Source organism: Drosophila teissieri, chromosome 3L (genome assembly GCF_016746235.2).
Source record: "Drosophila teissieri strain GT53w chromosome 3L, Prin_Dtei_1.1, whole genome shotgun sequence".
Classification (NCBI taxonomy): Eukaryota; Metazoa; Arthropoda; class Insecta; order Diptera; family Drosophilidae; genus Drosophila; species Drosophila teissieri.
The window spans coordinates 8839068-8861346 of record NC_053031.1 but is presented as its reverse complement, the minus strand read 5'-3'; the positions used below and the strand labels follow the sequence as shown (position 1 = coordinate 8861346).

At 44.2% G+C, this 22279-nt stretch overlaps 11 protein-coding genes across 19 annotated transcripts; 4 read left to right on the top strand and 7 right to left on the bottom strand.

Moving 5' to 3' along the window:
- Positions 1-118: 118 nt before the first annotated feature.
- On the bottom strand, positions 119-958 carry LOC122617478 (rhodanese domain-containing protein CG4456). Of its 2 annotated transcripts, XM_043793354.1 has the most exons (4): positions 825-841; positions 561-746; positions 324-483; positions 119-264 (listed from the first exon to the last, which is right to left on the bottom strand). In XM_043793354.1, the coding sequence occupies exons 2-4, from the start codon at positions 679-681 to the stop codon at positions 210-212; spliced, it is 336 nt and encodes a 111-aa protein (XP_043649289.1). In that variant the 5' UTR covers positions 682-746; positions 825-841; the 3' UTR covers positions 119-209. The 2 variants fall into 2 exon arrangements, with proteins under 2 accessions (XP_043649289.1, XP_043649288.1); XM_043793353.1 differs by having other exon boundaries at positions 561-958.
- Positions 959-1179: 221 nt separating this feature from the next.
- Positions 1180-2030, top strand: LOC122617112 (heat shock protein 67B3). The gene has a single exon (XM_043792814.1). It carries the CDS (start codon positions 1341-1343, stop codon positions 1938-1940), a length of 600 nt encoding a protein of 199 aa, XP_043648749.1. The 5' UTR covers positions 1180-1340; the 3' UTR covers positions 1941-2030.
- Positions 2031-2549: 519 nt separating this feature from the next.
- LOC122615958 (adrenodoxin-like protein 1, mitochondrial) lies at positions 2550-3370 on the top strand. The gene is made up of 3 exons (XM_043791151.1): positions 2550-2764; positions 2852-2903; positions 2967-3370. Exons 1-3 carry the CDS (start codon positions 2650-2652, stop codon positions 3316-3318), a joined length of 519 nt encoding a protein of 172 aa, XP_043647086.1. The 5' UTR covers positions 2550-2649; the 3' UTR covers positions 3319-3370.
- On the bottom strand, positions 3366-6286 carry LOC122615957 (protein FAM76A). 5 transcript variants are annotated; one of them, XM_043791145.1, is made up of 6 exons: positions 6066-6282; positions 5663-5727; positions 5459-5575; positions 5015-5108; positions 4375-4788; positions 3366-4124 (listed from the first exon to the last, which is right to left on the bottom strand). In XM_043791145.1, the coding sequence occupies exons 1-6, from the start codon at positions 6150-6152 to the stop codon at positions 3726-3728; spliced, it is 1176 nt and encodes a 391-aa protein (XP_043647080.1). In that variant the 5' UTR covers positions 6153-6282; the 3' UTR covers positions 3366-3725. The 5 variants fall into 5 exon arrangements, with proteins under 5 accessions (XP_043647080.1, XP_043647081.1, XP_043647082.1 ...); XM_043791146.1 differs by having other exon boundaries at positions 5459-5572; positions 6066-6281; XM_043791147.1 differs by lacking the exon at positions 5015-5108 and having other exon boundaries at positions 6066-6222.
- Positions 6287-6670: 384 nt separating this feature from the next.
- On the top strand, positions 6671-11046 carry LOC122616717 (kinesin-like protein KIF18A). The gene is made up of 5 exons (XM_043792264.1): positions 6671-7200; positions 7264-8344; positions 9524-10328; positions 10460-10591; positions 10652-11046. The coding sequence occupies exons 1-5, from the start codon at positions 6896-6898 to the stop codon at positions 10756-10758; spliced, it is 2430 nt and encodes an 809-aa protein (XP_043648199.1). The 5' UTR covers positions 6671-6895; the 3' UTR covers positions 10759-11046.
- LOC122616719 (ribosome-recycling factor, mitochondrial) lies at positions 8437-9361 on the bottom strand. Its single transcript, XM_043792266.1, has one exon. It carries the CDS (start codon positions 9266-9268, stop codon positions 8501-8503), a length of 768 nt encoding a protein of 255 aa, XP_043648201.1. The 5' UTR covers positions 9269-9361; the 3' UTR covers positions 8437-8500.
- Positions 11016-11530, bottom strand: LOC122616720. Its single transcript, XM_043792267.1, has one exon. It carries the CDS (start codon positions 11526-11528, stop codon positions 11016-11018), a length of 513 nt encoding a protein of 170 aa, XP_043648202.1. The 5' UTR covers positions 11529-11530.
- A 112-nt stretch (positions 11531-11642) lies between these two features.
- Positions 11643-13689, bottom strand: LOC122616718 (pyridoxal kinase). Its single transcript, XM_043792265.1, has 4 exons — positions 13640-13689; positions 12931-13108; positions 12756-12855; positions 11643-12673 (listed from the first exon to the last, which is right to left on the bottom strand). The coding sequence occupies exons 1-4, from the start codon at positions 13672-13674 to the stop codon at positions 11961-11963; spliced, it is 1026 nt and encodes a 341-aa protein (XP_043648200.1). The 5' UTR covers positions 13675-13689; the 3' UTR covers positions 11643-11960.
- A 98-nt stretch (positions 13690-13787) lies between these two features.
- On the bottom strand, positions 13788-14685 carry LOC122617714 (small VCP/p97-interacting protein). Its single transcript, XM_043793671.1, has 3 exons — positions 14482-14685; positions 14243-14413; positions 13788-14184 (listed from the first exon to the last, which is right to left on the bottom strand). Exons 1-3 carry the CDS (start codon positions 14542-14544, stop codon positions 14170-14172), a joined length of 249 nt encoding a protein of 82 aa, XP_043649606.1. The 5' UTR covers positions 14545-14685; the 3' UTR covers positions 13788-14169.
- A 141-nt stretch (positions 14686-14826) lies between these two features.
- Positions 14827-22213, top strand: LOC122617711 (UTP--glucose-1-phosphate uridylyltransferase). 4 transcript variants are annotated; one of them, XM_043793667.1, is made up of 9 exons: positions 14827-15072; positions 19581-19767; positions 19826-19917; positions 20131-20136; positions 20431-20777; positions 20832-21057; positions 21127-21265; positions 21336-21745; positions 21813-22213. In XM_043793667.1, the coding sequence occupies exons 1-9, from the start codon at positions 15046-15048 to the stop codon at positions 21918-21920; spliced, it is 1542 nt and encodes a 513-aa protein (XP_043649602.1). In that variant the 5' UTR covers positions 14827-15045; the 3' UTR covers positions 21921-22213. The 4 variants fall into 4 exon arrangements, with proteins under 4 accessions (XP_043649602.1, XP_043649603.1, XP_043649599.1 ...); XM_043793664.1 differs by lacking the exon at positions 14827-15072 and adding an exon at positions 15842-16128; XM_043793668.1 differs by lacking the exon at positions 20131-20136.
- Positions 16141-19567, bottom strand: LOC122617715. The gene is made up of 2 exons (XM_043793672.1): positions 18860-19567; positions 16141-18798 (listed from the first exon to the last, which is right to left on the bottom strand). Exons 1-2 carry the CDS (start codon positions 19319-19321, stop codon positions 18310-18312), a joined length of 951 nt encoding a protein of 316 aa, XP_043649607.1. The 5' UTR covers positions 19322-19567; the 3' UTR covers positions 16141-18309.
- Positions 22214-22279: the final 66 nt, after the last annotated feature.

The following is a 22279-nucleotide window of genomic DNA, read 5'->3' as shown; positions in this document are numbered from 1 at the left end:
TTCAGATACATATGTACAAAATATATTAGAAATAAATGCCCGATAATCCTTTTTATATTTATGTTTATGGATAATGGAAATTAAATAAACTTTCTTTTTTCAGCAATTATTATTTTATTATTTTTAGCAGTATTTTAACAGTTTTTAAACGACGTTTTAACGACGTTTTTAAAGACTTCGTTTATTTAGAAATATGGCTACAGTTACAGTCAAAGTCCCTCCTTTTGAGCCCATTCATTCCAGGAGCCTTTGTAGATCACCACACTAAAATAAGCACGTATCCGATAAAAGTATTGCAACTATAATGACATTTAAAAACTCACTTGCTGTATCCCTGACTTTTGGCAATCTTCTCTGCCTCCAAGACACGATTTCCCGAACGGCAGGAGAATATGATTCGCGACTGCTTTTCCGGCTTCGTTCTTCCGTATTTATTCTTGAAAGCAGCGCCATCCAGATTTAGGGCTTTGTCCAGTTCATCCACTAAGTAAATTTTAATAATATTTATAAAACATATAGTAATATGGTAAACCTCAAGGTAAGGTAAGTTCATGTATTACAGGGTATATTGATGCTGGCTGGAATGAAGCCCGTCTGCTGGAGCTCTTCCTTCCGCCGAACGTCGATAAGATACACATCCGGATGGTTGGGCACATCCTTAACCTGTTCGTAGGTGGCCATTGTGTTAATGGGGCGGAGCACGAACTTCAACCGGTTCGCCAGCTGAATAACAACTGACTTGCCAGCTGGACCCAAAAGATCCATTTATGGGGTTCGAGATTAGAGATTCGCGTCGGTACACATGTATTTACATATGTGCGTACTTGCTTATCGCAGTTTGTTTATTGTGGTGTCGTCTCGTTTGTTCAGCAAACAGTTGCGATTCAAATTGTCTTTGAAATTGCGTCTTCCATCCGTATCCGATTTCACTTTGAGTTTTAAATTCAAATCTTATGATCTGATCTCCCGTTCAGAGCTTGCTATCGTCACCCAGTTTATACCTTATAGCGCATATCCGAAAGCTTGGTCGCCAGAAGGTTCCCAGATGTCTCCCCAGATTCAGCAAAACAACCATCTAGTTGTTGCTCCAGAAAAGCTCTGTGGCAATGGGGAAAAGCTGTTCCGGGTCTATAAAAGGGCGCAGCTAAACCGTTAAACTCCACATTCGAGTCGGAAAAGTGAAGGTGTATTGTGCGCCAAACCGCAGCTGAGATTGTGGATTGCACCCCCCGCTGGCAAATCAACCCCTTGGATACTTTTTGAAAGGAAAACAGGTCGTCGGTTCAACGAACCTCCTTCCGCCGCTAGATACACAAAGAAGTTAAGGAAAGAAAAGTAAAATGCCAGATATTCCCTTTGTCTTGAATTTGGACTCTCCGGACTCCATGTACTACGGCCACGACATGTTCCCAAATCGCATGTACAGGCGATTGCATTCGCGGCAGCATCATGATCTAGACTTGCACACCCTGGGCTTGATTGCTCGAATGGGTGCACATGCTCATCACCTGGTGGCCAATAAGAGGAACGGGGAGCTGGCTGCCTTGGGCCGAGGTGCCAACTCAAATAAGCAGGGCAATTTCGAGGTCCACCTCGATGTGGGGCTCTTTCAGCCAGGTGAACTGACCGTCAAACTGGTCAACGATTGCATCGTCGTCGAGGGAAAGCACGAGGAGCGGGAGGACGATCATGGGCATGTGTCCCGGCATTTTGTTCGCCGCTATCCACTGCCCAACGAGTTCGATTCGGATGCCATTGCTTCCACCTTGTCGGAGGATGGAGTTCTCAATATCACTGTTCCACCATTAGTTTCCAAGGAGGAGCTCAAGGAGCGCATCATACCCATTAAGCATGTGGGTCCATCGGATCTCTTCCAGAATGGAAACGGTCATAAGGAGGCAGCTCCTGCAGCTTCCACTGAGGAGCCAGAAACCAAGTGAAGGACCCCTCCTAAAGATTGCAGCCTCAGCAGCCAAGTGATTTCCCAAGACTCTCGTTTATCGTTGCACTAAAAAAAAGTCAAAAAGATATCGCACAAGTCGTATTATATTTATTAATTTATAAATTTATTATTAGCTACATTTTAAACAGTCCAATCAAATTTTAAGACTAATCGAAATCAAGTATTAATAAACGAATATGAATGTCTCAGTAGTCAAACGTCTTTTATTAATAATAAAAATGAAGTAAAAGAAAATAATTGCCTAAAAGTACGAATTCAAATTCTTGGAAGAACATCGACTTTGCTTTGTTCATTAAACGGGTATTAAAAGCTGCGCATATTTGATTTAGGTCCCCAGATGTTAATCCTACTTAGAAAAGCTTTGGTTAGCCTTGTCCCAGGCAAAATTAAGGGAACTTTTTGAATTTAAATTAATAGACCGCCAAACGTCTAGTTATCGATAACTTGTATTCACTTTTCCAAATATAACTATCGAAGTAACAGTTTTTAACAAGTTGACGATAAGTTAAACAAAAGAAATTAACACCGAATCACACAAAGTAAAGATTATTATTAAAGTAATTTATTAGAGTGACTAAATTGTAATCTAATTTACATATGTTGTTTGGAATTATAATCTGCCTCATAGAAACCCGTGACATATTGAATGTTGCCCATCTCCAGCTGGCACTGTAACCTCAAAAAAAATGTTTTGTTTACTTTTGCGGCGCTCTGCAGTTCATAATTCCTGCAAATTAATCAGTAAACAGATTGCCAAGCCCGCGTTCTACACACCCCATAATGCCCTGCACACCACAATACGTAAGTGGACCCCATAAACCTGTAGAATCAGCACTATATAATGCCAAAAAAACCCACTGATATTATGAAATTCGGGCGACTTTACAGCGCGGCGGCATGGCGAGTTCGAATGGCAGGATCCCAAGTCGCCAGATGAAATGTAAGTCCATAGAGCGAAATAAATTGTAAACCATATAACCAGGATATACTTCAAAAAACCCAGAGTGAACATCACCTATGTGGACAAGGATGGGAAACGCACCAAGATCCAGGGCAAAGTTGGCGACAATGTTTTGTATCTGGCCCATCGACATGGGATCGAGATGGAGGGCGCCTGTGAGGCTTCGCTGGCCTGCACCACCTGCCACGTGTACGTCCAGCATGATTATCTGCAGAAGTTGAAGGAGGCCGAGGAGCAGGAGGACGACCTGCTGGACATGGCGCCATTTCTGCGCGAGAACTCACGGCTCGGCTGTCAGATACTCCTGGACAAGAGCATGGAGGGCATGGAACTGGAGCTGCCCAAGGCCACCCGGAACTTCTATGTCGACGGGCACAAGCCCAAGCCCCATTAACATTATTGTTATTGTACATTATTAATAATATATAACGACTGTTGAAATACCATTTGGTTGTTTCCCAACTTTGTATATTTCTTAAGATGTAAACAATGCTTCGGTTTTGTGTTGTTCCATCGTGAATTAAACTAAAGAAGAATTCGTTAAGTTGAGCCTATCGAATTACATTTTCTAACTGATGATTGGGTTACATTTGGAAGGAAGGATTTAGAACAGGGTTCGCGCGGCAGGGATGAGCGACATAAAAAGAGTGATATGAAACAAACTTGTAAAACTATATTACAATTAAAGCAGAAGTACAAAAATATAAATTTGTATAGCGAAAAACTAAAAGTTCGCAGCAGCCGGAGTTCATGGATCGTGTATCCTGGCATGCCGCTCCAGCAGCTGGAAGTCATCGTCTCTCAGTTGGACGAGGGCGTGGGGCTGCTGGATGCGGATCGTGAGCGCACACTGGCCCTGTCCTCCTGTTCGCTGCGTTCCTCATCTCGATCGCGACTCTTCTCGTCCTTGTCGAGATCGGCTGGCTCCGATGAGGCCTTGGTCTGTTTTTCCGGCCCCGCTGACGTCAGGATTTCCTCCTTGGGTGATAAGTTCTCACGCTTGATTACCTCCTTTTCGGCCTTGCTGATGGCAGCGGTCTTTTTGTTGCTGCTCTTCTTAAGGACGGCCAGCTCCTTGAGCACACTGGCGATCTTGCGGTTCAAGTTGTCCACCTTCATGTCGTGCAGACGCTCCACTTCCTTCAGCCGGTTGCGCATGTCGTTCTCCTTCTCGAAGTTCTTGCCCTTCAGTTCGGTCAGCTGGGAGAAGAAATTAGATATTAGCAGCGGTTCCTTTGTGATTTACATTACTTTTTTGATTTATAACAAGGATCCAAGGATAAACAAAAGAAGTCATTCAGCAGTGGCAGACGGGTTTTTAAATATATAAAATGGTATTTCGAGTTTGACACAGCTTCTTATGCTTTTTTCCCACCCGTAAGGGTTGAAATTTTAGTTTTTGAAATCTTCATAAAATCTCTTTCATGCCATTCCCTTGTCTTAAACCCACCTGCTTGTCTTTTTCGAGCAGCTCTTTGTCTTTTTGATTCAGGCGCTTCTCCAGGCTGGCGATGCGTTCCTTTAGGTATGTAATAGCAACCACGTGATCCGACGAATTAGTGTCCACGGTGATGGCAGCAGGCGCTGCTATGGTCCCATTACCACCATTTCCTCGTGAGATCTTGTCAGGCAGATCCAATCCAGCTCCGCTCACGGCATTCACACCGGAATTATTGGCACCACTGCCGCTCTTGCCCAGCTCGCTGCGCGAAGGCTTCTTGGCCCCAGCGCTGTCCCTGTGCGAAGACGAGGTCTTCTCGTGTGGTCTTTTCTTGGACATCGGTATACGGCCCTCCTGCTGGGCCTTGAATAGAGCTCGCTTGTAGGCGCAGGCACACAGCCAGCAAAGCAATTTGCCATTGACCTGTCGGCGAAAAAAGGTAGATCAAAATTTTACGAGAGGTCACAGCAAAAGACTTATGTTAGGTAGCAATTATCTTAGACTAAACACGGTCTCTTATGAACGCAAGTCTCGGGTACAATTCGGGTACATCCCGCTCAAGTTTCTACAATCGTATGGCTTAATCTTAGGGTTTTTAACATTAGGGGCTGCTTCCGTTGCGAGCAATCCTCCACTTCTGTGAGCTGACCTTTTTGTTCTCGTCGCGCCTGTCAAAGGCTGATCGCAGCTTGCATTCATCGCACTGCACCGGCGGTCCGTACTTTGCCTCGTAGCTGGCGCATCTATATACGAAGGCGATAGGGTATATATTGGTTGGTTTTTTGTTTGGCGGGCAGAAAAGAGAAGAAGAGAAATGTTTTGCGTTCATAAGAGACGGTTGGTTCATTTGCTTGGTGTTCCGAGGATAGAGTTCGGGAAGAGCAGTATCTGCAAAGTCATGTACTTTGAAGGCACAATTTGGTTTTTTTTGGATTGATTTGGGTTTCTCTTCACGTTACGCAGAGTAAACTAATATTGCAGCTCTTGCATTGTGCATTCAAGTTACACGGCCGATATGATTCGGTGGAAAGAACAACCATAGCATCAATCTACTCGATCAGCTTTCGAATTACATAGAAGGTACAAAACTTACCGCATGCACTTGGATCCACCGAAGGCGGCCACAATCTTGCAGCACTCGCAGGCACTGGGCTTGCCATACTTCCCCAGATAATGTTCGCACTTCTTGCAGGCACTCTGTGATTTGCTGCTGAATATAGAAACACATAAGTGATACATATACTCGTGTATATAGTATAGGGCTAGGTATTAGCTATAGATGCAATATCGTACTTACGTGGCGGGTTGAAACTCCGATCGGCAGTAAGTACATTTACCAACTGAGGTAGAACCGCGGCAGCCCTGAAAATAAAAATCAAGGTTATCCGTCTGTTTGTTTATCAATTGCTCTATACAGTCAAGCGCATTTTGTTTGTTTGTTGTTTAATTCATTGTTGGACGCGACGCTTGTCTGCTTCTTCTCGCTGCTAGCATTTTCCTTTTCTTTTTTGCGCAGCAAAATTTTTCTGCCAACGCCGCGTCATTTTTGCTCGCTGACAAACAAGCAAACAAGTACACACACTTTACGCTGATATTGCAATTTGTTTGGCGTCATCTTGTTTTTTTTTTGTTGTCTTTTTTTCGCATTGTTTGAAGTGGCGGTGGTTTTTTTTCTTCGTTGGTTTTGGTTCGCTTTTCACCTTGCATAGTTGCTGGCCGGAGGAGAGCTCCTCGTACGGATGGCGCGAGAAACACTTGGAGCAGGCGAATAAAACTTTAGCACTCATTCTGTTTGGGGTTCGGCGGTTTTGTTTTCGTGACGGGTTTTCTGTGTTTTGTGCTGGATCCCTAAAAAAAAACTTGTTGTTTCTGCTGCTTTAAATAAAATGGTTCTTTTAGCTAGCGATGGCGGCGTAAGCGATAGCCACAGCAATAGACGGACAATCGATAAGATGGGGGCGCTGTTGACTATCGATATCTGTGTTACAATTTGGTAAATATATTTCAATTTTAAGATATATGATATAGTCGGACTAAAATGATTTTGCTTCGAAAGAGCGTATACGAGAATAAAAACCAAAAACACCACATATCGATAGTTTATTACGGTATATAATACTTGGTGTTAACTATGGAACATGGTTATCCGCATAGTTTATTCACGATGTTATTCATTAAATACAATATTAATGCTTTAAGAAAGCTCAGATAAGCTTAAAATGTTGCACAGAACAAATTTTTAAACTAATATTTCATCAAGTCGATACAATCGATAAGCACCAAAGCAGCCCTGAAAATACAGTTCAAAATTGAAGGACAAGCGCGTATAGAAAAGTGGATAAAGATGCCCCCAAAGCGGAACCGCCGATAGCACCGATTCAAACAACAACGATCACTTCAGGCTGTACGAGAAAATTATATGTGCGAGGATATTTAAATTGGATCAAACAAAAGGGGCGAAAACAAAAAAAGGCTAAATACTCTAGGCTAATTAATAGCAAAGTGACGGGCGAAGAGCATTATATCGAAAATGCCTTCGGAACAGCACACGAATATAAAAGTGGCGGTTCGCGTACGGCCGTATAATGTCCGGGAATTGGAGCAAAAACAGCGGAGTATTATCAAAGTCATGGATCGATCAGCACTATTGTTCGATCCCGACGAGGAGGACGATGAGTTCTTCTTTCAGGGCGCCAAACAACCGTACCGCGACATCACCAAGCGAATGAACAAAAAGTTGACCATGGAATTCGACAGGGTCTTCGATATAGATAATTCCAACCAGGATCTGTTCGAGGAGTGCACGGCGCCGCTGGTCGACGCGGTGTTAAATGGGTAAGTCATGGCTTATACTCATCTACGATCATTTTAATCTTTACAAACTCATACCGCCCACAGATACAACTGCTCGGTGTTTGTATATGGAGCCACTGGCGCCGGAAAAACATTCACAATGCTGGGCAGCGAGGCTCATCCGGGTCTGACCTATCTCACCATGCAAGATCTCTTCGATAAGATCCAAGCGCAGAGCGACGTGCGCAAGTTCGATGTGGGTGTATCCTATCTAGAGGTGTACAACGAGCATGTGATGAATCTCCTAACCAAATCGGGCCCTTTGAAGCTCCGCGAGGACACCAATGGCGTTGTGGTCAGTGGTCTCTGTCTCACGCCCATCTACAGTGCCGAGGAGCTGCTGAGAATGCTAATGCTGGGCAACTCTCATCGCACCCAGCACCCCACAGATGCCAATGCAGAGAGCTCCAGGTCACATGCCATCTTTCAGGTGCACATCAGGATCACGGAGCGTAAGACCGACACCAAAAGGACGGTCAAATTATCCATGATCGATCTGGCGGGCAGTGAGAGGGCGGCTAGCACAAAAGGCATTGGAGTGCGTTTTAAGGAAGGTGCTAGCATCAACAAAAGTCTCTTAGCCTTGGGGAATTGCATCAACAAGCTAGCCGACGGCTTGAAGCACATCCCGTACCGCGACTCGAACCTGACACGCATCCTGAAGGACTCGTTGGGCGGCAATTGTCGCACGTTGATGGTGGCCAATGTCTCGATGAGCTCACTGACCTATGAAGACACCTACAACACCCTCAAGTACGCTAGCCGAGCTAAGAAGATACGCACCACTCTGAAACAGAATGTCCTTAAGTCCAAGATGCCCACCGAGTTCTATGTAAAGAAGATCGACGAGGTGGTAGCCGAAAACGAACGACTCAAAGAGCGCAACAAGGCGCTGGAGGCCAAGGCCACTCAGTTGGAGCGCGCCGGCAATAGTGGATTCGATCCGGAGGAGCTTAGGTCGTGGTACAGCAAGATAGACGCTGTATATGCGGCCGCCCGTCAGCTGCAGGAGCATGTCCTTGGAATGCGTAGCAAGATCAAGAACATCAACTACAGGCAGACTCTGAAAAAAGAACTGGAAGAGTTCAGGAAGCTGATGTGTGTCGACCAGCGAGTGTGCCAGGAGGTAAGTTTGATTTGTTCACATTTTTTCAGCTATGAAATGGGATTAAGAGGCCAATCTAGTGTTCTTCTTCAACTGAAAAGTCACCTCAATGAGTTTTAAATTTAAACATTTAGATTTATTAAGGCTTTTGGAGCAGAATCAGTCTTGGTCTTGAGCTTAGTCGCCCAGCAGCTCCTTCTGCTTGCTGGCCAGCAACTTGTCGGCCTCCGAGATGAAGCGATCCGCGATGGCAGTGACCTGAGCCTGAGCGGCAAAGGCGTCATCCTTGCCCAGTTCCGGTTGTTTTTTCAGCTTGCGAATTTGCTCGTTCTGGACGCCTCGTATGGCATCGCGATATTTGACAAACAGAGCCTTGGCATTCTTGGACAAATTTTCCCGGTGCTCCTTGGTGACCTTTGGTATGGGTATGAACAGAGTAGTGCCATCTTGCTGGGGATTTAGGTTCATGCCACTCTTTTCGATGGCTTTGAGAACATCGGGAATCGTTTGCGGGAAACCAATCATATTGACGATAATGGTCTTGGGATTTTTGCGAGAGATTTGGGCCAGTTCCTGCAGCTCGTGCTCCTGGCCATCGACTTTGATGCGTAGTGTGTCGATGGCACCGCTGGTCGACCGCAGCGACAGGTGCTTCACAAAGTCTTCCTTCATCTGCATCACGGATTTCTGCATCTGGCTATTTAGGCCATCGAAATTGAGGATCTCGCGCAGCTGCTGCTCATTGATTTCCACTTTGCTGCCCGGTTTTCCCTTGCCGCCCTTTTCCTTCTTTTTGTCCTTGCCCTTTGCATAATCGCGCGCCACTTGCAGGTATTTCGCATTTTGTGGATTATTTTGCAGGATTGATGGTAATCTCGGTGAGCAGCTAGTCACTCGGGACTGGCGAACCCCTAGGGCAGCTAAATGCAATGCACTTCGCAGCATTTTATTAAAATTCAATCTATTTTGTTTGGACTAAATGCGGGACTGATTTTCAATTGGGCAGCATCAGCTGTTTTGTTCAGACTCGTAACGAACCTCAAATCGTAAGGTATGGTCACGTAAGCTTTACGTAGCTTACGTTGGCGGGTTAGTTTGAAAACTTTTCAAAAACTGTTAAACGAATATTTAATTTTAAATTTTATTTTTAAACATTTTCTTCTTCGCTAATATATAAAATAACTTGTATACACTTTCCAGGACTTCCGGCGCTTTGCGAACTACATGAGCACACTGACCAGCCAGATGGAGAAGTACAAGGAGGAGTTGCCCAGCTGGCTGAGTAAGATGGAGAGTGCCTACCAGGATTTGGAGAGCCTAAAGCGGGAGGTTAACAAATCCAAGGCCTACCAGATACTAATTGTGTACGTCAAGTACAAGGATCTCGAGCTGCAGCTGACCAAGCAGAATATTTTCAACAATCACGTGAATGCAATTAACCAGGAGCTGGTTGAGAACTTGGATCTGATGCGAAAGTCCTTCCGCACAGCCTGTGAGGTGCTCAACCAGACGTACGACCGCCTGGAGGATGGGCAAAAGCTGACGCCGGAGATCGAGGCGGTCTTCGAAAGGTTACTGCGAAAGATGCGGTTCGCCGACTCTGAGGCCAACACCAAAATGGCAGAGATGGATCCGCTGGTGGTGCCTGAAGTGCTGCGCAGCGGCAAGGAGGAGAACGAGCCCTCATGCAGCCTGACAGCCAGCGCCAAGAAGCGACAAAGGCAAGCGGCGCAGAGCGACGACGATCTGCATTTGAGCATGGAGGACTTCGACAGCCAGGACACCGGATCAGATTCCGAAGAGCTGCACAGGACCTTTAAGAGGCCAAGAAATCTGAACGAAACGCAGGTCCTGGGTCCCTCAAGCAGCAGTACTTCCAGCAACAGTAGTGCAAGAAAGGCTCTTACGGCGACGGTCACCAAGCCGAGAAACGTCCATCAGCGACTGGTCAGCGATCTGATATCCGAGCAGAATGTGCGCGGTGGCAATGAAAAGATCAAGAAGGGTAGGGTTTTGCTTTTCAAATGTTATGTATAAACTATTTTATCGCAGCAAAATGTTTTTAATTGTACATGGCATATAATCATCATCATCATGACGCAACTACTAAATGCTAACTTTGGTGTTCAATTGCAGCTCTACTGAAGTCGAATCACTTTACGGCGCAAGGACTTCAGAGAACCTTGGCGGCTGCCTCTTTAGCCAAGGAAAACGTGAAATACAACGCCAACTATGTGCGCAAGAGTCCACGTGCGCTAATGGCCAAAGGTGAGTTTGCCCACCTATTCCTAATAAATCAACGATTTTAATTTAATTTGTGACTTACAGCCCTTGCAGGCACCTCAACGCTAACGAGAAAACCACTTGGATCGGCCAGTAAGGAGCCGCCCTTGGTCAAATTCAATCGGGCCGCCTCGTTCCGCCTGAAGAAGTAGCCACTTGAATTCCATCAGTTAGTTTCAACTTGTGTTTGCCTTGAAGTAACAACTCTTCCGCGGGGACCGAGACAGATTCATGTTCAAATTAACCATAGCTATAGCCATAGATATAGATAGAACACTAACCCCTCCAAAACTTTAGCCCGTTCGTTTTTTCAGTTCTTTTGACCCATTTCTTAACCTTGAATTTATTTATGTACTTTTTTATATTTGTTTTGATAAGTTAAAAGAAAGCCTTGCGTTACGCGCTATTACTAAAAATATACAGCCGTTTCCTTGCCCTCACCCAGATTGTGTCTGTCTCGGTGGTAGAAGCTTTGATCGTCAGGCCAGTACTGAGAATTGGTTTCCGGGAGCGAGGCAATCCGACTTGGGCCGCCACTGCGATGAGGAGCCAGTCCCAGAAGTCCCAGCAGCATGTAGAGCAGTGCTCCCAAATTGACACCCAAAAGGAGCAGTCCGGGTGCAAGCAGAGGATTCAGAATGGACAGAATGGCTGCTGGAGGTGAGGGCGCAGCCCAGGCAGCCGTTTGCACTCCATCGTAACCGTACTGCACTCGTCGCCAGGGTTTCTTATCGCCGGCTGTTGGTCTCTTTTGCTGCTCCACACCCACTTCAGCGGGTAAATCCAAATCCTGTCGCTTGCTCTCGGCCACCGGAGTATAGCGAGGCACAAAGCCCTGCTCCACCGGCATCTTCTCATCGCCGCCCACAGATCCACTGCTTGCGCCGGCTAGACAGGCAATAAAGATAAGCGACAGCCACATATCTTCGGTTTGTTTTTCTCGACCGGCTGACTGCAATCTTATATAGCCACTTGTTGTTCGCCAAGGGCAAGAACCGAATCGTGTGGGTCTTTCTAGATGTCAACATGTTGTCACTTTTCAGTTTTACAATGGTCATATATTTATATTTGTATAGTTAATCGGTATAATATGCATATAAAACTTTAACTTAAGGTATCAAAACTTGTCCGAATAATGAGCATATGTATTTGTTTGATCTCAGTTGTTTATCGAATTATATATGGTACTTAACTTGTCACTCTGTTGATCATATATCGTTATAACAATGCTTGCAAATGCTGATCATAAGGTATCAAAAGGTTATTGTCCGTGAACAAATGCAATGAGCATACATGCATAGTAAATATTGTAAAGGTAATCGTTTCCCTCTGAGTACAAATGGGTTTTCGCGGTCTAGTTAAGTCGCTGCGCCTTGAGGAGCACCTGCGGCTGTTCAATCTCCGTCTTGGACTGCACCAGCTTCAGTTCCCGTTCGGCTGCTTTAACTGGGCCATTTCCACCGCCGGGCAGAGAAGCTACAGTTCGCTTGATCACCGCCTGCAAGCTGGCGATGGTTTTCTCGAAGACATTGGCTATATCCTTGCTGCCATGACTGTGAGCCAAAAAGAGGGAAGCGAAGAGATCTCCGGTGCCAGTAAAGACCAAATCCTTGCCACCCTGCTTGGGAATATCGATGGCTAGGCGAGGTCCATTCTGCTGGCTAAGGAAGGCACGCAGAACGCCGGGCTGGCCAAGATCACTGCTGGAGATAACCACTGTTTTGATGCCACGCTGGTGGAACCACTCCATTGCCTCCCAAACAGCCGCCTCGCTGCGCACCTCCTTCTCCGTGAGCAGCTCCACTTCGAACTGATTGGGAGTGATGATGTCCGCCAGTGGAATGATCTCGTCCCGATACACGGGCAACAGCTCCTTGGGCACATAGAGCTGACCGTTGTCACCCATCACCGGATCGCAGACGTAGACCAGGCCAGGGTTAGCCAAGCGTAGCTTCTTTAGAATTTGTCCCACCTGACGCAGGAACAATGGATTCCCGATGTAGCCGGTCAAGAGGTGTGAGTACAATGGCAGCAGCTCGTTCTCCTCCAGACCCTCGAAAATGGTGGCTGAAAGTGGTATCAGTAATTTGGTTATAATATATAATAATATATAATAGATGTTCTTTCTAATGATATTGTTTGAACTTACCCAACTCCTTTTCGTTGGAGACGGGGCCCTTGAAGGTCTTGTAGCCCGTGTGATTGGAGAACTGGACCGAGTTGAGTGGGTCCACATCGAAGCCCAGCAACTATAAATAGAAAATCAATTATAGAAAGTGGCTGGAAACGGGGGAGAGAGAGAGTTAAAGGTCAAGATGGCAGACCTGCAGTGGATAGGTGGCCACTTTGTTGCCCACATAGCCGTGGACCACATGGCTCTGGATGGATAGCACCCGCTTGATGTCCGGATTGGTTGCACCTGCTGCCATTGTCGCTGCTCTTTTCCGTCGAACTTTCCGCGTCGAGTGACCGACGATCAATGAGCAAATGAAGCTAGTGGGTCTACAAGTCACACACGCACACAGAGATAGCTTATAACCGTGTTATCAGCGAGGGAGCGGGAATTCATAGCTTCTCTAGCTGATAACTGATAGCTGATAACCGATGAGTGGAATCCTCTTAGGAGGAGATTACTGAAGTGAACAGTGAGTGGATCTCGCGTAAACAAGGTATAAGAGATTGGCTGACTTTCAGGTTAACGAGTCGTGTTCGTTCGGCCTTGGAACCCAATCAAATTCATTACAACACCCCCTTTTATCACCACCCCCATGGGGCAGTGTTACCAGGTGGCCAAACAGGCAACCACCAGATGTGGATAATCATCTGTTCGAGCTATCGACGTAGCTAGAAAGTGGATCTGGATCCGTCACTGGAAATCGATTTCTTTTGAAATTAAATATCTGAAAATTTCAATATTCTACATCTAATATAGGTAGAATAATATATATCTCTATATTTCTCATTTAGTTTTGTCTTTATTATTATTTTTTCTTTTAAAGTAAAAAAAGTATTTGTAAGACCTAAGGTACTTACTTTTCGGAAACATTGTACTTCCATAATAAAGCCATCACAATGTTACTTTAGTTCCCTTTTCAAACTCTTATATTTCAATATAAGCTTGAGATGGAAAACTATTAATTCAATTGCAACTGACAGATTTTTCAATGAAATCCCAATATGGTTTAAATGCCATATACAACACAATAGTTAATTTATTAAAACAGGAATGACAAAGTAAACCAATAGGCAATAAAGATAATATTTTCGACCTTGTCGATCCAATCCTTCTTTGAAGTATTCAACTTTTCATTTACTTTACGATCACTGATAACAATTTGGTTTGCATTTTATTTTTGGTTGTAGATTTTGGTCGCCAGCTAAAAGTTCAGATGGTGGTAAAACGTTTCTGAAGATTCGTGAAATATGTAGATCGGGACAACAGGTGTATATTGAACAATACAAATACGGAGCAGTAGGAAAACTCTGCACAAAACGCAGTAAACATGTAGGGAAAAATGTGGTAGTGCTTTATAAGCCATACCAGGATGGTGATTCACTGCCTTTTAGCTGGTTTGCCACTGAAAGCAAAGTGTTTTTTAGTCTGGGAACTTGGAAGAGGCTACTTGGGGGGCTCACCCTTAGATTGGACTGTCCTTGGCCCTGACGGGCGGCCTCCTCCTCCCTGCGCTGCAGATCCTCCGCTCTTTGTTGCTGCCGGCGTACGCTCTCCGGATTCTTAATGCCCCGATGTTCATTCTCCTGGCGACGCTTTTCCGCCGCATCCAACTGCTGCTGTCGGCGCTCCTCCTGGAAAATCCACAGGGATTTTAACAAAGTTTCAAAGGTTTTGATATAGGAGGAACATGAATATATACAGGCGAAGGCATCAGGTTGGTTTCCTCGGCACTTTGGCCACAGCAGGATAGACAGGCTCCCATGATGTTAAACGGAATTGGATTTTATTTTTAAGCGGTAATGGAGCTGTGTTTATAGTTTTTCTTAGCTTTTCCGAATGATAGGGCTTCCTTTTGGAATTTTGCTTGGTTATTGCACTCCCTTTACTCTTTGTTTTGCTGTCACAGCTGATGGCTAACAGCGTGCTGTTATGCTACATTTCTGAGCTGTTGTGCGCAACAGCTGGTGGCAAAGAGGAAGAAGCAGCAGCTGCAGAGAACGCTTAGATCTTTCAAAATTGAGCCAATAAATTAATATCGCAGCGCCCGTTCTAATTGTTTGTGTCGTGGATCCGGAACAGCGGCCAATAATCTTGGGAGAACCCAGTTAATCACATACAGCTGCGGGTTCAGTGTGGTCTCTCATTCTCTTTGCTTTCCATTTGTGTGTGTGTGTGGGCAGCAAAACAACTAAATTAGTGACGCTTAATTGCTAAATTACCCAAGTGTTAAATTTACTTTTGCATACAACTAAATAACTTCAAAATGCTGGATGTTCCACATGAAGCCAAGGTAAGTTTTAAAGTTTACAGTTGAAAGGTAATGGAGGAAAATGGGGTTTCCGTTACATTTCGCTCCCTCTCATTCCAAGCCGCTCTGGATGCGCTTGTGTGTGAGTGCAGCTTGCATATTCCAACGCATTTTGCCGGTTCCAGTTGGACTCTATTTATGGGCCAATTTTCTTAGTTCGAATTGCCCTCTTGACTGGTTTTTGCCTTTGGTTTTCTCTGCTTTATGCATTGGCAATTGCTTAGCGCTAACCTTCAAGTGACCTCAAGCGCACATACAGGGCGTGTGTCGCCTTCGGTGCCATGGGTTCACAAGTGTGTGTGTGAGTGTCGTTTTTGGGGAAACCAACAAAAAAGAATTAGCTTGGTATTTGTTGTCAGTTGGAATAATCGTGGAATATATATCTGCTTAGTTCTTATCGCTGGAACATGCCAAGGGAAATGTAGTAGCAGAAACAGGGAAAAGAATTCTTTCTGTTTTACCGTACTGATAAGCGCCCGTTCTTCTCACGTCAACCATTCCCCCACCCACTTCTTTTCAAATGCCGGCTTTGTATTTCTACATACTTGTTTCTTTTGTTCAATTTTTGTTTTGCTCAACTATTACGCACACATGTTCTCATCTATCAGCAGTTGTTTGTTGTTGGTGTTTCCTATGCATACATATGTACATATATATATAATTGTTTTTTGCTATCACTTGTTGCTGGCATCACTTCACTTGTCGCCGCGTTTTTCAGTGCTGTTCTGCCACTGCCGACGTCAACGTCGTCGCTGCTGTCGCCACCGCCGCTGCCGCCGTCGCAAGTTGGAAAAATTTCGTATTGAAATTCAAATTTCGTTTGGATCCCAGCTTTATTTTCAATTGCACACTCGACCGGAGAGCTTCGTTTTTTGCGTGAATCTTCCCTCTCGTTCTTACGTTCGTAACGCGAGTGCATAGGCAAACACACTTGAGAAAAGTTGAGATTCTCGTAGTGAGATATTATTATAAAGTGCTCCATAGTTCACAATGCCCTCCGGTATAAGACCCATCGATGTTCTGCTGGAACGTGCCGGTGTAAGTTCTCTAGATTCTACGCTACCCAGAATGACCGTGTAATTTTATATTTGACCCAAGATCAATGAGTTAAATCTATGTTTCTTTAACTGCCAATTCTCTCTGTTTTGTGGACTATTAAAATACAAGCTTTGCTTGAAAACGCCATACATCAGTCATAACTGCATTAAAATTCCATTCAATAAGGAAATGAAACTGCAATTTATTAACAAAATATACGAGTTGTTAATAAAAAAATAGATATGGCAAACACACCTCTGTAAATATGTTCTTATCATGTAAAAAAAAAATTAACGCGTAAATTCAAAAGGTTATCAGTAATTTCGACCTACAATTTCTTACTTCTTCCAGTAATCACGAAACTTTTATACGTTTTGTCATTTAATCAGTTATTTTCAGCTGAAGGGAAAAAGTTTTTTTCTTAACAAAACGTGTAACTGTTTTCAGAAGCACTTCATACGAGATGTATGCGTTCGTATCTTATCTGCAAAGACAAATGCAATTACCAAATTACCCCACTTAACAACTACTTTTCAACTTCATAGCACAGGATTGTATTCCTTAGATATCGAAGTTGTAAGATATACTTTTGTATTCTAAGGATAGCATACTTTTTGGATTCTACTTGAATAACGATAACACTTACATATTTCCACTAAGACATTTTCCTGTATTACAATCAACCATATAACTTTATAAGTACCGGATATTAAAAATTAGCGCGTGTGATCTTTAAGATCTCTATGTTATGAGTTCATAATGAAGTGCATAAGCCTTTTACCCAAAAAAAAAAAAAAAACAAAGAGCGGCACAAGTAGAAGCCTCAATGAAGCGTTAGCAAATTATCTCGAGCATGTTGACCTTGCCGAAGTTCAAACACCTGCCCTCTGACTTTGGCTTATCGTTGGGGCTCCGAATGGCTCATTGGCGGAAAGTGCGGTTGCTTTATAAATAACCCACATGCAATCGTCTGGCATCGTCGTAGGCGCCGTGGGCGTGGCACTTGTTTTTTTTTCACTCTTCCCCCTTTGCTCATTATTCCGTCTTTTGCGTAATGATTTCGAAAAGTAAACAGCAAAATAAAAGCGATTATACATAGCAATTAGTTTGCATAAGTCAGTTGCATTTGTCTGCTTTGCTTTGATTGACAAGGCTTCAAACCGATCCGAACGCTAGGTGGCGCCAGTCGTCACCTGTTCTTTGGAGCTTGTCTTTGCTCTTCCAAATGTTTTTCTTTTGGTTTTTTTCTTTGTTTACTCCACGTACATATATTGGGTTTGGCCATCTGCAAGAGCTAATTGCAACCTTGCCGGAATGTCAATGCCAAAACTATAGATAAATTGCAAATATTTGCCCAACAATTGTACTTTTTATGATTTCCCATTCCCTAAATCATTATTATCATGCTATATATCGATAAGACATCGGCTTGTTATGAAAGGTCCACGAACAGAGGTTGATAAGAAATCGTTGCTTAGTTGCTTGAACTATATTTCGTCATGCTGAAATAACGTAGATTGCATTAGTGTCTTGAGGTGCTCAAAATTATGGTAATGGTGAAATCAAATTTTGATTAGGAGGCCACGCTTTTGCGATATTGATATGACGTGGAAATTACGGGTACATGACTTTAGGAACGCTAAGATTAAGCGATTAGATCCCGAAATCGTAAAACCACGATGAGGTTTTATAATTTCCCTAGATTAGTTATCAGCCGGCAGCGATTGTAGAGGCGCTTGACAAACCAGCGATTTTGTTAATTATTACACAACTTTGCGAGGCAGTTGCATTTTTAGAGGTCGTTTCATGGGACATTAGACTGGGCTCAAAATCCCGAATGCCTAGGGCTTATCTCTGTAATCATCCTTGACGAAATCGGAATGTCGAACTCATCATTAAACGGGTAAATGGTCAGGGTTTGTTGGGTTCACTAGATGATTACTAGTGAAACATTGTTTACTCTACTATACCTTTCAAAAAGCACCTAAAATATACATTATTTATGACCATCAATTTGCTATAACTGTGTTTTTAAAAATAAATTTGTGTACTTTGCCTCCAGGACTGAGACCCCTTTATTATGAGACCGTTGTTAGCATATGATAAGAACTATAATTTTGGAAAACTTTTCCGTGAATTTCGAAAGGTAATGTAATGTCTTAGTTACTTTTTGTAGTGCTTTTAAAAATAACTTCCAGTAGTTGCATTCTTGGGGCACTCCTCATGGTACTTGACTTCACAGCTAGCACTGTGATTCCTGAAGTCCTCAAGACTGGGCAAGTGTTTAAATAGGACTTTCTTGTTAAAGAAGCTATCGTTATCCTCGGGCTCTTCAGGTTCTCCAGCCAGGCGTTTTTTAAGCGAATCCTGCATTCCCCAAATGATGGGTTGACCTTTGCACATCAGAAGCTTTAAGCAACCAACGGTTTGACCCTCCTCCGGTTTTTCCTTGGCCTCGATCATTTCTAGTATGTACTCGGGCAGATCCCGATCCATGATATCCTTGATTAGTCGTTTGCTGTACCGATCTGTACGTTGCATAAACCAATCGATGGGCGATCCGATGGAAAGGGAACGTGGTCGATGGTCGCCGGATTCATACAGAGATTCCGTGGCATCGATCGAAGATGTTCCTCCTCCTCGAGTAACCTGCAACAGGGTGCTTCCAATCTGAAGGAAATATTACGACTTTAAAGTAGTTTAGAACAATAAATGAATGGCCTGAACTTACCGCCTGAGCAACCATAATTAGCGCATTTAAGGCCAGGGCTCCGATTTTCCTTGTATCAAAACCCACCATCCTCATCATATTGGCCAAAATTTGCCCGGAATCGAAGGTTATCGGTGGAGTTTTTCGGGTGCTGTTCTCCACTGGAGGCTCTTCCTGGGCATTTTCCGTTTCCGATTGCTGCTCCGATTGATCTTCCTGCTGTTCCTCCTGTTGCTCCTCGTCGTTGTTTTGCTGCGCTCCTTGGAATCCACTCTGGACGTAGCTTATCAAGTTGGGCACTTTTGCCATGGAATTGCCGGAGAATGCCTTCGCCACCAGATTTGCCACATCTGCGGCCGTATTGATGCCAAACATCTGGCCGGCCATCTTTAGGCCATCACCAAAGTTGTCCATCACACCCGAGGAGACCTCCTGGCCACCCAAATAGAGTAGCAAACTTAATAGCAGCCAGCGACTTGTCATCACTGTGTTTCAGGGAAAACTGTCGCCGATCCAGAGTCTCCTTGGTCTTTGCCAACGCCCTCGTCTGAGTGGCAACCCATGCTTGTAATTGGACTTACGACAGCTCCAGCAATAGCAGTAATTTTGTCAGCGTTTCCTCCACTAATTTTGTCACTTGAGTGCATCTGTCGGATGCGCTTTGCTGGCCACACTAATCGATGCGGCTCAAAAGTTTCTCCAAGTGTAACTTATGGTTTGGTTTTGGCGTTATATCGTACAGGTGCGCGGCCACCAGCGAGCACCATCCGACTCAAAGGAGTTCCATGAGGTGACCAAACGGGATGCCCTACGTCTGCTGGAGCACGATGTGGACCGTCTGCTGGAGACCACCGAGAAGGCCCGCCAGCCTGCCCTCAAGGCAGAAATGGGTCGATTCGCCGATCTGTTCGGACGTTTCATTCAGGAAGGTGAGTCTCCTTTAAATTTGCATTTAATATGGCTTTTAATAACTGCTGCATCTTTCAGAGGGTCCCGCATTGGACTGGAACAAGATTCAGAAGCTTCCTGAGAATGCTGTGATGAACTACTCGAATCTAAAGTCGCCCAAGAACGAGCAGGTACGCAGAGGGCTTGTCTTCAGACCCACAAAAGATAAAACACTCCAATTGATCCCAAACACAACTTTTTACCGAACACAAAAACCCAGTCGAACTCATCCTGATGATATTTGTTTTACCAACTTTGCATATTTTCATGTTATTTGATTTGAATACTGAATATGGCTATGTCTGCCTATAAATACTATGCATAATCGTGTGTATCGCACCTAGAATGAGGTAAAGCGTTTTCCCTTACCTAAACTTCTACGCTTCTCGGCTCTCACTCTCAATATATATATCTATGTATATGTGTACCTCTTTCGCTCCCGCTCAAATCTAAATCTCATTGGGCTTTGGACGCTTTGTTTAGATATTGAACCTAGTTTTGTTGTAGTTTGGCTTAAGTTTGTAATACCTACGCTGTAGTACTAAACCCTAATGAAATTTGGCTATCACTGCAGCTTAACCAATACCACCCTAATGATATTTAATGTTGACGGACTTGTAATAATTGTATCGATTTGTATTTAGATCCGCAACATGTTGGATAAATTGGTGGTCATCAAGCTGAACGGTGGTTTGGGCACCTCGATGGGTTGCCATGGTCCCAAGAGTGTGATTCCCGTGCGTTCGGACCTTACTTTCCTGGATCTGACCGTGCAGCAGATCGAGCACCTCAACAAGACCTACGATGCTAATGTGCCGCTGGTACTGATGAACTCCTTTAACACCGACGAGGACACCGAGAAGATCGTGCGCAAGTACAAGGGATTCCGTGTGCAGATCCACACCTTCAACCAGAGCTGCTTCCCGCGCATCAGTCGCGAGCACTATCTGCCGGTGGCCAAAGACTTCGATGTCGAAAAGGATATGGAGGCGTAAGTACCTCGGACTTACAGAAATGTAACACGCTAAACAAATTCCTATCGCAGCTGGTATCCCCCTGGACACGGTGACTTCTACGATACCTTCCGCAACTCTGGTCTGCTGAAGAAGTTCATCGAGGAGGGCCGCGAGTACTGCTTCTTGTCCAACATCGATAACCTGGGCGCCACCGTCGATCTGAACATCCTCAACAAGCTGGTGGGCGAGGAGCGAGCCACCACTCCTGTGGAGTTTGTCATGGAGGTCACCGACAAGACCCGTGCTGACGTTAAGGTGAGATATAGTTGGACATATTTGTAATACAATTTAATACTCAATAATTTGTTTCTTATTTTTGTTCAGGGTGGTACTCTTATTCAAATGGAAAACAAGCTGCGCCTGCTGGAAATTGCCCAAGTGCCACCAGAGCACGTGGATGACTTCAAGTCGGTTAAGACCTTCAAGTTCTTCAACACCAACAACATTTGGGCCAACCTGGCTGGTAAGTCATTACTAAAATTACTAAAAAATAAAAATGCCTAAAATACGCTTTTCTTTTTCAATTACTTTAGCAATTGATCGTGTTTTGCGTGAGCGTACCTTAAACATGGAAATTATTGTGAACAACAAGACGCTGGAGAATGGAACCCGTGTCATTCAGCTGGAGACTGCTGTGGGTGCGGCCATGAAGTGTTTTGATGGCGCCATCGGCATCAATGTGCCACGCTCCCGTTTCTTGCCCGTGAAGAAGTCTTCAGATCTGCTGCTGGTCATGTCAAATTTGTATACCCTTAAAAACGGCAGCCTGGTAATGTCGCCACAGCGAATGTTTCCTACCACGCCACTCGTCAAGCTGGGTGAGAACCACTTCTCAAAGGTGAAGGAGTTCTTGGGTCGCTTCGCCAACATCCCGGATATCATTGAGCTGGATCACTTGACCGTCAGCGGAGACGTGACTTTCGGTCGTGGCGTTTCATTGCGCGTAAGTTCTAATAATATTGTATGCTTCTTTGAATATGCTCATAAAATGCCTTCATCATATTCCGCAGGGCACTGTGATCATTATTGCCAACCATGGCGATCGTATCGATATCCCAGCTGGAGCCATTCTGGAGAACAAGATCGTATCTGGCAACATGCGCATCTTGGACCACTAAATCAAATCCTCTACAATTGGATATCGTCTCACTAACTGTAGCCTAATTTTCTAAGTTTTATGTAGTAGCCAAGTTCGCGGTTCAAATTTCCAATTACGAATTTCATTTAGCCAATTGTTGTAAGCACAAAGTGTGTCATCTGTATATATCGATAAGTAGAAACCAGTCAGGTTTTTTTTAATCAAAAACAAATTGCAATATGTTTTCAAAAATGTTAGTAGTGTAGTTGTTCAAATGAGATATAAAAGATAGCAGCTGTTGAAACTCAATAAAGGCATGTTTATTTCTATAAATACGAAGGAGATTGTGACGCATTGGAGTTGGGAGAGTATTGATGATTAACTTTAGATCTTAAACTA

Bases quoted from the DNA above. Each gene is read 5' to 3' on its own strand.
- LOC122616719 (XM_043792266.1), bottom strand. From the start codon at position 9,268: ATGCTGCGAAGTGCATTGCATTTAGCTGCCCTAGGGGTTCGCCAGTCC.
- LOC122616720 (XM_043792267.1), bottom strand. From the start codon at position 11,528: ATGTGGCTGTCGCTTATCTTTATTGCCTGTCTAGCCGGCGCAAGCAGT.
- LOC122617711 (XM_043793664.1), top strand. From the start codon at position 16,081: ATGCCCTCCGGTATAAGACCCATCGATGTTCTGCTGGAACGTGCCGGT. The intron at 19,768-19,825 runs GTGAGTCTCCTT...TGCATCTTTCAG, and splicing joins CGGACGTTTCATTCAGGAAG to AGGGTCCCGCATTGGACTGG. The intron at 20,778-20,831 runs GTAAGTACCTCG...TTCCTATCGCAG, and splicing joins GTCGAAAAGGATATGGAGGC to CTGGTATCCCCCTGGACACG.
- LOC122615957 (XM_043791145.1), bottom strand. From the start codon at position 6,152: ATGAGTGCTAAAGTTTTATTCGCCTGCTCCAAGTGTTTCTCGCGCCAT. The intron at 5,728-6,065 runs GTGAAAAGCGAA...TTTTATTTTCAG, and splicing joins CCGGCCAGCAACTATGCAAG to GGCTGCCGCGGTTCTACCTC. The intron at 4,125-4,374 runs GTGGGTTTAAGA...TTCTTCTCCCAG, and splicing joins TGCTCGAAAAAGACAAGCAG to CTGACCGAACTGAAGGGCAA.
- LOC122617715 (XM_043793672.1), bottom strand. From the start codon at position 19,321: ATGACAAGTCGCTGGCTGCTATTAAGTTTGCTACTCTATTTGGGTGGC. The intron at 18,799-18,859 runs GTAAGTTCAGGC...TATTTCCTTCAG, and splicing joins TAATTATGGTTGCTCAGGCG to ATTGGAAGCACCCTGTTGCA.
- LOC122616717 (XM_043792264.1), top strand. From the start codon at position 6,896: ATGCCTTCGGAACAGCACACGAATATAAAAGTGGCGGTTCGCGTACGG. The intron at 8,345-9,523 runs GTAAGTTTGATT...TACACTTTCCAG, and splicing joins ACCAGCGAGTGTGCCAGGAG to GACTTCCGGCGCTTTGCGAA. The intron at 10,592-10,651 runs GTGAGTTTGCCC...TGTGACTTACAG, and splicing joins ACGTGCGCTAATGGCCAAAG to CCCTTGCAGGCACCTCAACG.
- LOC122617478 (XM_043793353.1), bottom strand. From the start codon at position 765: ATGGATCTTTTGGGTCCAGCTGGCAAGTCAGTTGTTATTCAGCTGGCG. The intron at 484-560 runs GTAATACATGAA...AAATTTACTTAG, and splicing joins AGCCAGCATCAATATACCCT to TGGATGAACTGGACAAAGCC. The intron at 265-323 runs GTGAGTTTTTAA...TGCTTATTTTAG, and splicing joins AAAAGTCAGGGATACAGCAA to TGTGGTGATCTACAAAGGCT.
- LOC122616718 (XM_043792265.1), bottom strand. From the start codon at position 13,674: ATGGCTTTATTATGGAAGTACAATGTTTCCGAAAA. The intron at 12,856-12,930 runs GTCTGCCATCTT...TTCTATTTATAG, and splicing joins TGGCCACCTATCCACTGCAG to TTGCTGGGCTTCGATGTGGA. The intron at 12,674-12,755 runs GTAAGTTCAAAC...TACCACTTTCAG, and splicing joins CTCCAACGAAAAGGAGTTGG to CCACCATTTTCGAGGGTCTG.
- LOC122617714 (XM_043793671.1), bottom strand. From the start codon at position 14,544: ATGGGAGCCTGTCTATCCTGCTGTGGCCAAAGTGCCGAGGAAACCAAC. The intron at 14,414-14,481 runs GTATATATTCAT...TGGATTTTCCAG, and splicing joins CCAACCTGATGCCTTCGCCT to GAGGAGCGCCGACAGCAGCA.
- LOC122615958 (XM_043791151.1), top strand. From the start codon at position 2,650: ATGTTTTGTTTACTTTTGCGGCGCTCTGCAGTTCATAATTCCTGCAAA. The intron at 2,765-2,851 runs GTAAGTGGACCC...GCGACTTTACAG, and splicing joins TGCCCTGCACACCACAATAC to CGCGGCGGCATGGCGAGTTC. The intron at 2,904-2,966 runs GTAAGTCCATAG...CAAAAAACCCAG, and splicing joins CCCAAGTCGCCAGATGAAAT to AGTGAACATCACCTATGTGG.
- LOC122617112 (XM_043792814.1), top strand. From the start codon at position 1,341: ATGCCAGATATTCCCTTTGTCTTGAATTTGGACTCTCCGGACTCCATG.